General features: G+C 37.0%; 1 protein-coding gene across 1 annotated transcript; it reads right to left on the minus strand.

Annotated features, from left to right (window-relative positions):
• Window positions 1-486: 486 nt before the first annotated feature.
• Window positions 487-1,315, minus strand: LOC130647784 (uncharacterized). Its single transcript, XM_057453754.1, has 2 exons — window positions 1,159-1,315; window positions 487-967 (listed from the first exon to the last, which is right to left on the minus strand). The coding sequence occupies exons 1-2, from the start codon at window positions 1,160-1,162 to the stop codon at window positions 561-563; spliced, it is 411 nt and encodes a 136-aa protein (XP_057309737.1). The 5' UTR covers window positions 1,163-1,315; the 3' UTR covers window positions 487-560.
• Window positions 1,316-17,911: the final 16,596 nt, after the last annotated feature.

The following is a 17,911-nucleotide window of genomic DNA, read 5'->3' on the forward strand; positions in this document are numbered from 1 at the left end:
GGATAGAGAGGCGATCCAGATTGTTCAGTTGTATAAAACTTCCACCATTTTAGTTCTTCTTGTGTACAAAAATATCCAGGGAAGATATAGATATATTTACAGGAAAATTGATGTGTGTATGAATTATTTTGTATGCATAATATACGTTTTCGGAATAACGTGTTTTTTTTATAATTTTATAATTTCGATATTTGATATAGTAGAAGTAGCTACATCAAAGGAAACTGATTCAGGAAAGGTGTGTTGTTAGAAAGTATAAGCACATGAACATGCAGGGCAAAAACGTTTTTTCAAAATCCGTTTTTAGACAAAGTCCGACGATCAAGAACTTCGTTTAGCTAGTACAATCGTTAGGTCGGACACCTCTCTTGGAAATCCGATTTACGGAATCTACTATAACACGTATATATTTGTTGAAAACATTGCGTAGGTGTATAAAAATTAACTTAAATTATACACGTTCGCACAGACAATAAAAAAAAAACATTGGGGAAAATAAATTTATTTATTTCACTGCGTGAAAAACTACCCCAAAGGTTAGTTCAAAGTCCCACAACTAGTTACACATTCTTGCAATTCCATGTATCCCAGGGAACAGCAACGCCACTGATACAAACCAAGCCGTGACATTTTCCCGTCGTTTTATCGTAATAATGTGACATCTTCTCACCGTCTTTGTAAAATACCCCATTGTGGGTGCATCCTTTATGAACGTGGGTTGGCGGTGGAAGTGTGGTGGTAGAGATGGAACCAGAATTGCAAACTAAGTCGATATGAACTTCGGAACCTTTTGAGCACTTTATAACTTCACATTCACCTTTTTTCAAAATTGCTCCTGAAGCATAGCATTTACCGTTGTACCTACATTCTCCTTCTTTAGGACATCCACTGTCTATGGAACCGTCTGGTTGGAGGATGGCTCCATTAAGGCAACCAAAGCAGCAGATGACAACAAGAATGTAAATTTCTAAACATAAGCATAAATGTTCTAATTTATTACTTTTAGAAAGCAATGAAGTGCAACATTTACAACTTCTTTTAATTTACGAATATAATAACTATCAAACGTCAAATCACAGAGCAACAAACAATAAAAATGAATAATTTAATTTAAAGCAATTTAGTGATCAAAAACACTTCCAAAAAAGAAATCCTTACTCATTTTCTGCTTTTCCCAACAAGTTCTTACGTCGCTAAAAATTTTTTCGAATGCAAGACTTAATTAAATATATTTTTAATATTTTTTTTTCATACGCGTGTTTATCTCCTTCTTTACAAAAGTAACTAACACTTGGATAAAACCTCGTGTTCAAAGTAAATATTGTTCTTTTTGATTGGTGCTTAAAGTCTCATCGCTGCGCAACAAGACTTGGAAATAATTAAAAAGTCCTACAGGCAACTCAAAACAAGTTCAACATACGTTGAAGTACATATCATACAAATTAAGTTATCCCATTTTAGATTTTTTAACGCGTTGCCTCTTAAATTTAGACTTACTATTCAAGCTTTGACAATTTCAGAACTTAGACTTAAGACTAACAAACGTAGACTTCTGACTAACAAATTCTTTTTCAGACTAACCAGCTCAGACTTCAGATCAACAAATTCAGACTTCAGACTAACAAACTTAGACTTCTGACCAGCAAATTCAGACTTCTGACAAACAAATTCAGACTTCTGACCAGCAAATTCAGACTTCTGACAAACCAATTCAGACTTCTGACAAACAAATTCAAACTTCTGACAAACAAATTTAGACTTCAGACTAATCTGATTTGAGCACGGAAGTCTGTTTTTATAGTAAGGTAAAGGGAAATAACTCAATCTTCTTTTTTGACTCTGAAGACAGTAAAAAAATAGTCATAAATTTATCAGTTTTTCATTAAACTGCCATTGTTAAAATTGGATCTGAGAATAATCCAAAGTGTGTTATTTTTTTATCCGTCTTCCAAAAGGCCTTATATGTGAGAAAGAATATGTAAATAACTGCCATTCAAACCGCGCATAAAAGAGCATTTTTATTACTGAATTAGGCAACAGCTCACAAAGGCATTTTGATTTGATGAGCAATTTCAAAAAACAAATCAGTCGCCACTGATAAAAATCGCATTTGTCGCGCCCTCAATTTGCACACCCCTAACAAGATGATTTGTGAACTATGCGAAATACTCTTGCAGTAATATATGCAGTAATACAGCTGGGGGTTTAGGACGGGTGGGGAGGGGGTGGAAATAAGCCCCCCTAGCCAGGCGTAGGGCAATGTCCCAGAAGCATGTACCAATTCCAATTTACCTATTTCAGTACTGTAAAATGGCTTAACGCGGGCCTTAACTGATCCGTCTTTGCAAGTTATTTGATGAGAACATTAAATTAATTTCACTACACTGATTTGAAGTATATTTTAAACCTAGGAATATGCAGGAATTTGCAAATATGCTGAAATTTTAAAATTAAAGTCGCAATTATTATTGTAACAAACCCTTTTTTGTCTCACAGAATTTGCTGCTGCAGCTGAGTTTACATCAATTTTAAAGAAAAACGAAAATGCTATCAGAAGTTAAAGCTCCCGGGGTGAGGCGCTATGGAGATCAGAGTTTGTTTTTACTTTATGCGCCATCTTTGTTGTTATTAGTGTTTCTCTTTATAGATAAAAAGTCCTTGCAGGCTAAGATATTTCGGATTCCCTTTTGCGTGTAGTTTTGTTCCCTATACTTTTCGAAATTAGCCGGTAGCCTGGTTTGTTCCACAATGTTGTTACATCGTTTCAAATAAATAGGTAATAAGTAATAAGTAATAGGTAATAAGTATTATCACATGATATTATCTTGAACTTGCAAAATGTAGTGCGTGTGATAGAGGCTAGAACAGGTTAGAAGAGGTTAGAATCCAATCCTATCCCCGCGCCGTTCGCCAGGCGACACCAAAACAAATTGCTGGAATGTTTTGAGGTTTTCTCTTTTGATTTATTTCGGCCTGTTTTTGAAGTTATTATGTAAATAGTATATCTTTAAACATATCTTTAAACACTTATAGTATTTTATATGTTTAAAAATACAAGCTGGGGCCCGATGTAGCCCTACAAAATTACTGCATTTGTACCTTTTTTTGTGGGTCATCCCATACTCCATGAAATATGTTTTCTCAACAATACACCACCGTAACGCAACTCATCGTGAATCTTTAAAGTTTTAAAATTATATCAGAATTAAGGTCTCCCCAAATGTTCAAAACGTACATGTTTGAAAAATAATACTTTAACAATACTGCGCTATAGTATTTTCCACTTCAAGATTGTTTTTTCGCGAAACGGAACGGGCAGGAACAGAACAGAAAGTTGAACTCGGATCGGAATGGACAAGAAATTTTTTTGTTTACGTTGCGTAAACATTTTAAGTACGCATGTCCAGAAGCTTTTCGGCTTTTTCCGAGAAAGTGAAAAATAGCCTTAACAACATGAGAAAGAAAGGAAGACGTTTTAGCATATCAATTTATTAAATATTATTGCTTGTGGTGTAGTATTATCCGTAATATTTTTTATACCTGCGACATTGGTTTATGATTTATACATGACTAAAAAATAATTATGAAAAGATTAAGATATCTAAGATTTGAGTATAAAGTTGGATCACATTAAGTTTAGAAAAAAAGAAGTAGAAGTAGGCGAAAGAAACAAAAGATTATTAGTCCTTAATTGGTTTATAATTAACGAAAGAGACTGGCGAAATAAAGTCGCTTAGTAAAACTAGACACAATAAAACTAGACACTATAGAACTGAAGTTTAAGCAGTTAAATAATTATAATAACCCAACCAAATATTTGTCTTCGCTTCAAAGAATTTCGCTTTGCAGCTTGGTGAACAAACTGGAGTATAATCAATATGACGTGCTTAAAGCCTTTTGAAAGGGACGACTCGTAGCTTAACCCCCGGAGCTCGGTTTTACGATGGCCCAGAAGGCTCAGATTGTTCTATTCCAAAAATACTTCACGCAATTTCAAAAATATTTCACGCAACTCCAAAAGTACTTCAAGCAATTCCAAAATTACTTCACGCAATTTCAAAAATATTTCACGCAATTCCAAAATTACTTCACGCAATTTCAAAAATACTTCACGCAATTCCAAAATTACTTCACGCAATTCCAAAAGTACTTCACGCAATTCCAAAAGTACTTCACTCAATTCCAAAAGTACTTCACTCAATTCGAAAAACAATTCACGCAATTCAAGTATTTTTCACTTGCAACTCAAAGTTTTACCAGAAGGTCCGTAGATTACATGTCAGAAATTGATCTGGTCAGGGAAATACAAAGAAAAAAGGTAGCACATTTGCGCACCAATAATGGCAGCAGAAGAAGCAGCAAATGTAAACATGATGGAAAGTACTATGAAGAACATGGTTCAAAATATAGTGAAGGAAGAGGTTGAAGCGCATATGAGCAAAATTGAGGAGAGAGCATCGAGAACTAGTACTAACAGTGGGAAGAGAAAACTGTCAGCCGGGGAAGATTCAACAAAAATGTACAACAAAAGTCGGAAAATTGAAAATAACCCTCCAAAGAAAGAAACCCTGTCAACGAGTTATAACATAAGCAAGAAAAACGGTCCTGCTGCTACAAGAATAACCAAAAAGTCTGATACGTCATCCAATTCACGAAAAAAATTAAAATACAAGTGAATAAAAAAGAAATCAGTTCTACTTTAGTTTAGTTATGTTAATTACATACACAAACTAGCACATCTATATAGTTTTCAGTTACTTGTGTATTGACACCCCCTATACGGCTATGGACAGCTGATGACCCCTAATAAGTGTGAAACGCGTCATGCTCAGCTGAGATCTTACCTCGTTGAGAATGTGAGCATGTGGAAGACTTCTTTTCTTCAGATCAGATGGATACGGTACGGCCATAATAATGATAGAGAAGTTGTGAAACCAGGAAAAGGTGGTGGTTACCGCTTCATCACATTCACTTCGGAAGAAGACCCTAAATTTCATTCTTTGTTGAATAAAGCTATTGATATACACTTTATTAATGGTATCAATCATTTTGGAGAATATAGTCATGATGTTGAAGCCACTATTCGTGATTCTGGAGAGATTGAAGTTAACCTCATGGAAAACATACATCAGTATATGTAAGACAGAGGACTTTTCCCTTCACGCACATGGTTTTATCTTTAAACAAAACCAGCACCAATATTTCAAGAGTTTTCTCCAGTTGCTTTATCTGACTCAAGTTTCTCTGATTGTGACCTTGAGTCGCAAGAAACCCCCTGTTAATAGAAAAACTAATCAGTCACTGACAGATCGAATAAGATGTCTTGCGTTTTCAATGGAAGATGGTCCTATTGTTACTTTCAAAATACGTAGAAGAAATCTACTTGCAGATGTTTTGCAGAAAGAAAAACTTATTCGTCGTGGAATTAAAAAGGCAACATGTTGAGTTGCTTAAAAGAGAGGAGAAGTACGATACGCAGTTACGACATGTTCGTTGTAAGTAAATATATTCAGTTATATTCAGTTAGCTACATGTACTGTTCGATAGCCTCTATCAATATAGCATATACTTCTACTGCCTCATTTATTTATATTGGATTTTCAGTTGCCCTTCCGATTGAACCGAGCACGATCTCCGCAAATTCTTTGAATTCCTCTGAGTAATCCTCGTTCGTGTCTTCAGTGATATTTTCGAACAAATCAATTTCTCCTTGATCAACATTTTTAGCATGATTTGAAGTGCCGAATATTTCCGGTAAAAAAAAATATTGAATCAGGGCGACCACGCGGGAGAGTAGACGACTTGCTTGGGGCTAGAATATGCTGATTCCATCTGATAGCCAGCTCATAAAGTTCACGTCTGAGAATAGCCATGAAACAGAATCTTATGCAATCAGCCATAACAGGATTTGCAGCGTCAAGAAAACCGCAATCAGTTAATTCTTTGAAAATTTTCTCCACCAACTGGGTTTGTCCTTTGCAAGTTGTGACCAGAAACTTTCGAATTTTTGGTTCGTCGGTGATGTTCCAACAATGAAACTATTAACGCCTGAGTGTGGGTCGTTATCTCCCGATCTTAAAGCGATATGCATGGCTTTGATAATTGCGTTTTCGGTACCATCGTCACTTCTTATTCTGGTGGGTACGACTCTCAGTTGTTTGACTGCTTGCAGGTAATATTGCGCAATAACTACCAGTTGTTTATTTGTCTTCCCTACTTCAGGCCATATTAATCTCCGCGGAAACCCATCTATAAAGCCGTGTACGCAAAAACCATAGGGCTTCAACTTGTCATAGCCATCGATGTGCCACATGAAGCTTGGTCCTGGGACACTATATGTGCGACGGCGTAATCTTTTCTTTTTTCGTGCCTGGACTCCTTCAGGATCAAGATCTCTGACAATCTCCATCACAGATTGACGGGTAACAGGGATGCCTCGCGATCTTTCAATCCGCCAGATCTTTCTATATCCTAACAAAAGGAAAGTAATTTCCGTTTTATCATATGGCAATTTTGAACATCAATTTCTAAAGTTAAAAATGACCACTATGTGGTGAATGAAGCATTAGCATTAAAAATCAATTACCTAACGCTTGTCCACTTCCACATAGTTCAGAAATAAGGCTGTAGAGTTCTTGTTTGTTTTTATTGTCACCAGCTTTTCTTCTCAAACCAAGTTTCCACAGATCACATTTCAGTGTGGACAAACTGATATTTATACCATGATGCATGTAAAGAAATGACAGAAATTCGATGTTCGTGAAACTCATCGCAAAATACTTCGTTATCAGCTCCTCACGACTCAAAAAATGTATTGTCATCATGTAAACATGGAAGGTACAGTTGTTGAGACGACATAGTTGTTACGTCCTTGTTGTTACCTTCTGCTGGTTTCACGCTTTTTTAGCAACATAGTTATATTCATTGTTATATTGTGTAAAGTAAAGACCGTCATTGGTATACTCCTGACCAGAAGACAGTTATGCAAAATATGTTTGAAATTGTGTGAAAAATACTGGAATTGCGTGAATTGTTTTTCGAATTGCGTGAATTGTTTTTCGAATTGCGTGAAGTAATTTTGGAATTGCGTGAAGTACTTTTGGAATTGCGTGAAGTACTTTTGGAATTGCGTGAAGTAATTTTGAAATTGCGTGAAGTAATTTTGGAATTGCGTGAAGTACTTTTGGAATTGCGTGAAGCACTTTTGGAATTGCTTGAAGTACTTTTGGAATTGCGTGAAGTACTTTTGGAATTGCGTGAAGTACTTTTGGAATTGCGTGAAGTACTTTTGGAATTGCGTGAAGTATTTTTGGAATAGAACAATGTGAGCCTTCCGGGCCATCGTACGGTTTAGTTGAACAAAATCCGCCTTGTTAAAAAACATAAAAATGAAAATCTGAAGAAGTATTTAGTATCTCATCAAATAATATTAAAATAACAGTCTATAACAATATTTGTGATCAAATCCATAAGGCAGTTTTCATTCTTTTCCAATTTCACGAATATCAAGATACGCACACAGCTGGCGTAAGACTAGGTCGCGAGGCCAGATCGGACTTTAAAAGTTGTGATGTTACGGCAATCGCTTCAATATCGGTCGAAGAAGGAGAAGAAAAAGCCGGCCGTTTTGATAAGATCTCGGATGTAATCCGTAATCTTAATTACGTCACTTCTTTTTTTAAAAACTTCAAAAGCTCGTAGCACTAAAGCTATATTCAACAAAACTAATTAATTATTCACGGATTTTTAATTTAAAGAGGAATTGTTGAAGATGAATATTTTTGGTAAAAGATAATTATAACACCATAAGAGGCGACAGTATAGTTTGTCCCAGATATAATTGCGATGATGCGACGAGCGAAGAAAGATTTCTATTTTTATATTGTTATTGTTAGTCTGGATGTGCCATTAAAAAAATAGTAGCACTTCACCTTCTCAATAAAGGACATCGTTTCGCATGTGGAACGATCGGAATTTTAAGTTACGAGCACATGTCCCATAATGTCTGTTTTCATCGGTTGGAACAAAATCCCGATAATTAATTGGCAGATAGACGCCGTTCAAGCTACATTGTACTGTCTAATATGAACCTCGTGGAGCCCACACGCTCTGGTTGTGGTTGATCAATAAGTTCCATTTTGTTAACAAGTGTCTCCAAACAGCAGGCAAACTTTTTTTATGTGAAGTGGATTGTGAAATTTGGATTCATAATACTGAAAAATTATATTGTGGAAATAGCTTTTACAGTTGGTGCTTAACTTCTTTGCAATATGAGCAGTTGAAAGATTCAATACTTTCCCTGACTTGTCTTCTTGAAAAAAAAATTATTTTTCTTAAGAACAAGATCCAAATATCCATCTTTCGTCCCAATTTTCAGAGATATTTCAAAGTACTGTGATATGTCACTTAAAGAAAAAAGTGCATTTTTACAACATATAATTTTTGTGTAGCAAATGTAATAATGTCTTCACAAGTTTGAATGAGGTTTTGGTCAACTATGTATATTTAAAAAATTCGAATTTATTGCCTGAGCAATGCCCACTGTATATTGCTCAAATCAACTGTTTTACGATTGCAGTGTAATAGATCAGTTAAATGTAAAGTGATGTATTATCTGTGAAATTCAGTGAAGCCATAACGAGTGTCTCTAAGTTCCCGTCTCAAATCGTTATTGATCATCAATTTTTATTGATAGATTAGTTAGACATTTAGTCAGTCAGTTCACGTGTGCTATCAACAAAAATGATAACTGAATATGAACAGATGATTTACAAAATTTTTGCGTTTATTTGATTAATTGAGAAATTTATACGCAAACCATTCACGTTGTTGGTTTTTTGCAGTTTATATGAAGCTGACAATTGTAGCAAATTTATCAAATGATTTGGACCTGCAATTCAGTACAAAAAAACAAACCAATTGCAAACGTGATGCATTAAAATAAGTTGAAATAAACAGTCGCATCGAAGGTAAAGATTTCTGTATTTAATTATCGTCATATGATACACCTGATAATTATAAATCAAATAATGCTAAAACATAATCAATACTGTAACTGTGAATGATATCAACTTACTTAGTGAGAAAAAATATAAAAAGAATTCTAGAAAAAAAGTTAGACAAAATTTTCAATGGTTTTTATCATCAATTGCACCAAGAGAAAAGCATTCTTAGTGAAATGTTTAAATTTGAGCAGTTTATAAGTTCTGAATATATCAGTGGGACATATGTTTAAAAGCTTGGCCTCTGAAAACATCACCGAAACTACCGTCCAAAAAAAATTATTTCTGAAACTAAAATGATTCCTTCGACTGCCCCGCTAGAAATTACAAAACTTGACACAAGTTGAAGAAATGATCAGTTTACGAGCATTCCCTGTCGCGCAGGTTTATTTAAAACATAGATTTCGAACCACAAGTTATGGGGGTCATGCTGTAACACTACCGCCTAATGTTTAGAAAGTTGCAAAATCCTACCTCGTATTCATGTTAGAATTTACATTTAAGGTAAAAACCTAAAGCATTGTCAGTTTACAGTTAGACTGAAGATTGCTCATCCTGTCTTGGTGTGGCTGAAAACAAATAACCCTTTTTATCAGGACATTGAAATAGATTTTGCAAGAATAGAATGTTTGCAACAAAATGATTACATCCAAGTTAGTGAAAAGAAAATAATTTACAAAAAGGTGGCTAGCCACCGCAATGATGAACTCAAGCTGTTAGGTCTTTGAAAATAAGCTAGAGGTTGTACTCCTCTAGAGAACATGCCTCTAAAAGCACAATTCTCCCTTTTTTCAAGGAATTAATTAAAAAAAAAATTAAAAAAAGGACACAACACATGGCAGGTAGGTTTCGATATTGTTGTAAATAATAAAAGCAAAAAAGATCAGTCTAATTATTATGAAGGACCAACCGGCCTTCAAAAACAACGAAATATGTAAGAGATGGCATATTTACTGATGATTCGGGCCACATCTCGATAACGGTGTGGGCACTTATCATCGAATTCGTGGATGGAAAAAGTTGCTCAATAACAAATCTGGTATTACAAAAAAAGTGCGGTATGAATCTGAGTAGGCCCACTTCAACTATTGTCAAATCGATAGATGAGGGCATTAAAATTGACTTGTCAAAAATACCTATTGTTAAAGGCATATTACTAACACTATCATATTCCCTTAGAAACTAAGTGTTAAAGTGACATCATCAACAGTATAAAAATTGTGTTGGACATCAAAAAATGTTGAGGATTACCTCAAACTTACAAAAAAATAATAAAAATAAGACGCGCAATTAATGTACAACTATTACGGCTTTTTTCCACTTTCAAGAATTCGTTCGCGCGAACAAAATTTTTATCGTTTTTGCTGGTCTTTCGTTGGTTTTCGCTTTCAAGGACAAAAAAAAAGTTGAAACACTTTCTTTTTGTTTGCTTATGCAGATAAATTCGCTAAAGTGGAAAACAGATTTTATGTGGTTTATATTTAAAACTCTTGCAATGCGACATTGATTCTATTGTATAACAGTAAAAACATCCACATCTTTTACATTTTCCAAAGTTTTTTGCCCTCTTCTGTACGCGTTATCAAAAACAGGCTGTTTATGCGGATTATCCTGCACTACCGTGCTCTTTAGTCAAGTCCAGTTTGTATAAATATGGCGCACTCTGGCAAATAGCGTCAGAGTGCTTTTATTATCGTGAAGATCAGAGATTTATTATTATTCTTACACAGTCCTTTTTATTCATTCCAAATATTGGTCCACCGAGCCGGATCGGCGAAAAGTTGTGGTAATTAAATATTTAAGCCTGCAAGTTTTTATTTTACATGTGGTAAGAAAATTAAAAATGGTTGATGTTGAAAGAAAAATACGTGCACGTACGCATTGTTAGACACTATTTGATACAGCCGTTAAAAATGTTTACACAAATTTTGAAGAAGATAAATTGGATTTTTTTTCACGATGTCATGTTTAATCTTGTGCCTGAACAGTTACAGGAGCGGCGTCCAGGGCAGAAGGTCAAACAAAAGAGAGAAAATGTTACATCGAAAGGATCTGACTGGGTATTATCACTGGATGGCAATGATAAGTTAATGGGGTTCCAAAACTGGACCTTTCCCTTGGCGATCTATGGTTGCATCGACACATGAAGCAGAAAGATTCTATGGCTAAAGGTTTGGGTAATCAATTAACAGTAAAATAAACTACCGCTAGCATTGTGCCTCCTGTCAGTAAAAATACAAGCAAAAACAATTATCTACTAAAAACCCACTCAACCTGTTAGGTCTTGAGGTTTAGAGGCTTTGTTCCTCCAAAGTTACTGCCAAGAAGACAGTTAAACTTCCCTTTGTAGGATCCCAATATCTGTAAAATAAAATTTAAAAAAATGCACACACACAACAAAGATTGCACAATAGCAACCTTGACACCAAAGCCTCAACCAAGGGGTGTTATCCAGGCGGGGAACCTCTAATCCGAGATCCACTAAGTGGTCATCAGGAGGCCCTGGAATCCTCTTCTGTCATCAAATGTTCTTTAATCCGCGCAATCTATTGGCATATAAAACAAGGGTTGACTGGGGTAATAGGTTTTCAAAGTTGATGAACTTTTTCAGTACAAAAGTATCTCATCTGGAAAGAAGAGTTGTGTTGAAACAGTTAAGATCATCCGATAGAAATAATAGTTTGCTCATGCTAGCACATGAATTAGAGTTACTGTGTTATTTGGGTGTCCACCGTAATATCGTTGTCCAACTACGTCTAACTGAAATCTCTTTCTCAGTGGTTGCCAATGTTTCCAAAACGAATCTTTTTCACTACTCTCAACTTCACCGTCATTTTACACTTGGTAAAGTCAAGTGGATCGTAAAGAACATCACATCGGCCTCCGAATTTCTACACTCAAAAAATATTATTTTAAATAACCTTACTGAATATTCCATTTATATTGAGGAAGGAGATAGAGTGCCAGTTATTGTTGACTTCTCTTGTGCATCTCACGTCGATAGGGCAAAGTTATTGTCCGAACGTTTCCAGAAAAGGCTTGCGAAAATGGATCACTTGCCAGCAGAAGTCATTTTAGGTAAACGAAAGCCGTCTTTTTCCTCAGACACTTACAATTTCGGGTATTTGATGTGACATTTTTTTGTTAAAAGGGTCTCCGATAAAAAAGAAAAATCTATAGTGGAAAACATCGCACTCAGTCTGTTGAATACAGATGAAGATAAGTTCCCGCAAAAACATTACGAATTTCTACTCTACGTTTTAATGAATATATACACGTTCCTTTATAATGATGATAATGTCAGACTGTAATTTCGTGTTAGAAACAGTAGATTTATTGTTTAGAACAATAGAGACTTAAGTATAAGGACCAGTCAGGTTAGCAAAACAAAATTTTTATTCTTATGACACAAATCGTGTTTAATTCTTGCACATGTTTAATTGGCAAAGAATCAACAAGAATTAAAAACTTAATTATTTACTAAGATTGGATTAGCGGGAGTTGCTCGCCAAAGATTAAGGATTAAAGGCACACGGTAATGGCTATTCAATTAAAATTGTGATGCGCACAAACATGATGTTGCAGTTACTTCCTGCTTAAAGAACATGCAACACCAAGTTTTGAAACGGAAAAGCAGTAAACTTCATAACAGAAAACAGAAAATTGTTTTTTCCTTTATGTCAGAAACTTCACGTTTATCCTTTGCAGATTTAAAAAAAAACATGCAACATGGTGTCTCCTACAGGAAACATAATAACATCATATAAAAAAACAGTAAACATAGCAACAAGGTGTTTGATGTTTTCTTTATGTCAGAAATTTCACGTTCTCTTCTCGCAGATATGCAGGAAACATAAAATTTCCCGCAGTGCACAGTTAGCTGCACTTGGGGGGAAATCAAGAACTGGAGCGGCATCATTACTTCTCGACTGCTTCTACAGCAAAACGGTGCAGCTCAATATGACTGTTAACGGCACATATGACAAGAAAAATATACATCCAACATTGTTGGAAGCAATCATTTGTAAGCTTCTTTATTCCTTATATTATATATATATTTCTAAATTTTAGTCTTCCCAGTGTGACCTTGAATAGCCTAGAATTTTTTCCCAACATTAATGTTTCGTTGTAATAATTAGGTAACTAACTATTAGCTTATATTTATCCAGGTTATGTGTGCAAAAATCATCAAGGTCAAACTGGCAATCATGAATAAACTTTCCAGTTACCAGTCGAAGCGAAAGAGTAAAAGTAAACAACCTGCATAATTTAATCAAAACATTCGTAAGCCAATGCTGCCCGACAAGCAATTTTTTTCGGTGAATATTTTGAGAGCTTTATATGGAGGTATATATTTTTACAAGGGTATTTATAGGGTATATATAAGGTCTCCCATACTATCATTATTTGAAGTTTATTTGTTTCTGTTTGCATGCACACTACAGTCTGGTACTTATGCAACAATACCCCTTCCTTTCTATTTATATTTTGAAAATTTCTGTCCAGAATCCTTATAATATTAGAGACCTTAAATTTGGAATTGGACATGTTTCTGTACACATAATTTTAATTATTTATATTGTCCTTATAATTAAAGGAAATTTGTAAAGTTTTTAATGAAGAGTCCCCATACTATTAGAGATCTGAATTTTGAAATTACAAGGGTTTCGACCCATAGTCCTGAACCAAGGTGCCAAAAATGTTGAGCTCAGTCATCTCGTATTTAACAGGAACTAGACGTTACTTCCATCCGTAAAACTTTTCATGTGTCCTACTCAGTATAATCTCGTGTGACTGGGGTAATAATCAATAGTTATAGAAATCTGTAAAGAAATACGTGAAACCTACCGATCAGAATAGAAAAATAAATGTGTAGAAGCAGTAAAAACATATCATAAGAAAAATAGGAGAGCATAATATAAAATTATCAAATATAGTATTCAAGACTTAAATTGTGCACTTATGTTGATCGCTACCTCCAACATTTCATCTATACTAAGGGGGCGCTACCAAACACTACAACATGGATTCTTTGAATACTAAGACTAATCCCCTAAATACCATGTCTATGTTGACAAAGATCAAAATTAAAACACCAAGGTATTGATAAACATTACCATGTTTTGGCACTGCCACTGGCAATTGATGATGAGGTGACAAAACAGCTAGCTGTAATGATATTTCTTGTCTAATGACAGCTGGTTCTACTATAGTTAGAGGTAAACATTAAAGAGGCAGAAAAATACAACAGCGACAGAACAGAACATAACACAGAACAATAAATAATAAAGCAATTTAAAATCAATTACAAATGAGATAAATAAAACTTATCATAACGTGAATATCCTTAAACGGATAAATTTAAAATTATTCTTAACAGAACGTGTTAAAGCTAAAACAAACAACTATTTGTGTGCCGGGACTTGTGACCCTGTGTGTAGCTTTCCACATGTGTTACGGAGCTCAAAAACCTAGCCTTACACAGATAATTGTTGCTGTGGACCTGCCTAATGACAGTACCAGCCTGCAAAGCTTCTTCTAAGATGACTAAGGGTAGCAGGATTGTCTATCCTGAAAGCAAAGTGAGAAAACTCTGCCTTCCTACTGGACTGGGGTAATAAGTGGGATCTTCAAGTTCAAAGACAAGATATGATGTCAAGCCTCCTTGCTGTGATTCTTACAGTGTCTCGATACAAAGAGAGGAGTGAGCAAACTCCGGTTTCACGGTACACTGACCAACGAAAATTCAGCTGGGGTAAATAAAACCGCTGGGGTCAAAGATACCCTCCCCCATACAAATAAGCTAACTTCTGAAAAAGAGAAGTGTGTATGACGAAGAATAATTCAAGTGGAATGTGTCTAATTGAGAAATACAGCGATCGTTGCATTTGAACCAGGTGTTTTGTTGGTCCTTAATGAAGGTCTAGTAATGACCTGCTTTTAATGTACCCGAGTGGTTAATGGTAGCGACCAAGTTGTACTTGTTGTTGAAAGACACATCGTCAGTTCGGTGAGATGGTACCTTTTAGACATGTTTTTTAGGCAAGAAGTTGACTAATTTGTTGTCTTTAAAAGAACACCCGTTTACTGATGTGTATCTTAACAATTGTACAACAAGGAAGTCACTGCAATTAGAATTCTGAGTTTCAATTGTGGCCTCTTGATGCGATGAACACTGGGGGCAGAGCCACTTGTTGTCACCTAGAAGTTCCAGAGGTTGTAGAAATTCTGCTATTGACTTACACGTTGGCAAAATTAAAATTGAATCCTTTTGCTCCCTGGAAGTGGAAAAACAACAGGAGTTGCATGACGTTGTTGTCACAGTTGCAGACAGTAGATTGTCAACCAAAGGAGAAGATCCAATAAGTTCGTCAAAAACAACCTGAAGGCACATCTTGTTGGTGATTGTGATAAAACGCGTTATTGTTAAGGCATGCATTGTGTTTTGCAGTGCTCGTAAGAAATGAGAAAGAACAATTGGTGAACGAGAGCGATTTGGTAGTGACATAATTAGGACTATAGACTTTACTAGAGGAGATGACAAAGAGGACTCTGATGGTAATCGAGACCAATGTCTTGGAAGAACCGTTAATGCTTTCAAAATGGAGTTTGCGTAGCATGTGTTCCCTTTGTTTATAAAATCAGCGTGGACGATGCTCACCTCCTGTTTAAGTTCCTAGCTAAAGTTATGGTATTCCGTGGGTTTTGTTGAGCGCTACCAACTACATATCCTACAAACTAACGGAGAGCCACCCGCTGTACCAATCTTAACATTGCATCACTTCGGTCGTTTCTACACAGCTTTTACATCTTCAAAGGCTGCTATTATCGACGCCATAAGAACAGGAGTTGAGATATTCGACTTGAAGCTTCAAAACAGCCTTCTGTTTGGTCCAGACAGGGCATAGGATACTTCTTGCTACCGAAACACTGCCACTGTTCATCCAATGCTTAGCTGGGTCTAGATTCTTGTCGTCGACACAGCAGCATTACGCCCTGATAGAAGGCGAGGCCCTCGCTATAACATGGGGCCTAGCGAAGACAAAGTTCTTTAGTCTTGGAGGTAGCAACTTCATCATCGCCACTGACCAGAAGCCAGGATCTTCGGGGACAAAACGCTTGACGAAATTCAAAATCCAAGATTGTTTCGTGTAAAGCGGAGGACCCTACCTTGGTGTTCGATATCATCCACCTGCCTGGAAAATCACGCTATCCTGCCCCTTCGTCCGACCTGTTGACAGACAACACAGAATTACTGATGGCTGTCACTATCCACCGAGACATTTCCGCTCTTATGTCAATCCCTTGGGATAAACTTGCCACAGAAACCAATAAGGACACTGACATGCGCACCCTCCTGGAGACGACTCATTGTGGTTTCCCTGACAACACCCGTCACCTGTCTTCAATCGAACAATTGTGGCAGTACCGCCACAGCCTGTACGAATCAGACGGTGTGATTGTGTACAACAACCGCGCTGTAATACCACCTTTTCTCCGCTTCATTCAGCTCACCAAGGAGTTTTAATGATGGGAGCTCGCGCACGATCCCATGTGTTCTGGCCAGGTATGACAAAGGATATTCACCGCACCAGATCAAAATGCAGAGATTGTATCACTAACGCACCATCACAGTCCCCACTGCCTTCGACTGCCGTCTACTCCCTTTAAAAAAGTGTTTGCTGATTTCTTCGATTGCATTAAGCAACATTATCTCGTAGTTAGGGCCCGCCTATCAGGTTGGGGTGATGTCTTCATCTCGCCGCAGGTATAGTCACAATCAGGGTCTTCCGGCCTTTTCTCCTGCTTATGCAACTACTTCGCCAGTTTTGGAGTCCCGGAGATATTCAGTGATGGAGGTCCGGAATTTGTTGGCACCGCTACCTATAATTTTCTATCCTGCTGGGGTGTTACGCACAGGCTTTCCTCTGCCTAATACCCACAGTCGAACGGAAGAGCAGAAATCGCTGTCAAGACAACGCAACGCCTTCTCCGATTCAACACGGGCCCATCTGGATCCCTTGACACGAACAGCTTTCTTCGAGCGATAATGCAGCTGTGTAACACACCTGACTCCGATTGCAACATCTCCCCTGCACAGATCAACTTCGGTCATCCCATCAGGGACGCATTCGCCTTCTCCAACCGGCTCGTCAAACTTAGCAACCAACAAATTCGACCACTCTGGAGAGAAGCAAGAGCACAGAAGTAATCCGCTATGAGGAACGCTTTCACCACTCGGCTAAGCACCCAAGCAAGCACTCACGCATCATGCCAGCCCTTGACCTTTTTGACTGCTGTATGTGCAAAACCAGGCTGGCGAGAGATGGGATAGATAAGGTACAGTAGTTAAGGACCACGGTCACCACAGTTACACTGTCAAAGTTGACGGTTCAGGTCGCCACACACGAAGGAATCGCAAGCATCTTTGTCAATTCGCACCTGCGTAACACCTCGTCCAAAACGATGACATCCGCAGGCCTACCGTCTGCGCACCACTGATGCCCCACTCACTGCTTTGCTGTCGACACCTCTTTCCTCAACTCTGCCCCGTATAAACCCCAGTCAACGCCCTGCTTTGTCAGTTGAGACCACTCCTGCAACCCGCGCTTCACATCTATAGCAACACCTTGACTATCGCCCCTACTACCAATTCTTCCCCGCTTCTGCTGCAACAGGCCCACAGTCACGCACAGTTCAATCTATACGTCGGCCAAAGACATACGAACCAGAAACCGGTCTTTGGCTTTAATTTGCCTTCATCAAACTGGACGGGGATGAAGAGTAATGACAATTTCTAGCACATATTTTATATTGATAGTTTGTTCTTTAGATCCTAACATTCGTTAGTATAAATACAGATAAATATAAAAATGAAAATTAGAGGTTTTGCTCCTCTGAAGAATATG

The sequence above is a fragment of the Hydractinia symbiolongicarpus genome, chromosome 6 (assembly GCF_029227915.1).
Source record: "Hydractinia symbiolongicarpus strain clone_291-10 chromosome 6, HSymV2.1, whole genome shotgun sequence".
Taxonomy (NCBI): Eukaryota; Metazoa; Cnidaria; class Hydrozoa; order Anthoathecata; family Hydractiniidae; genus Hydractinia; species Hydractinia symbiolongicarpus.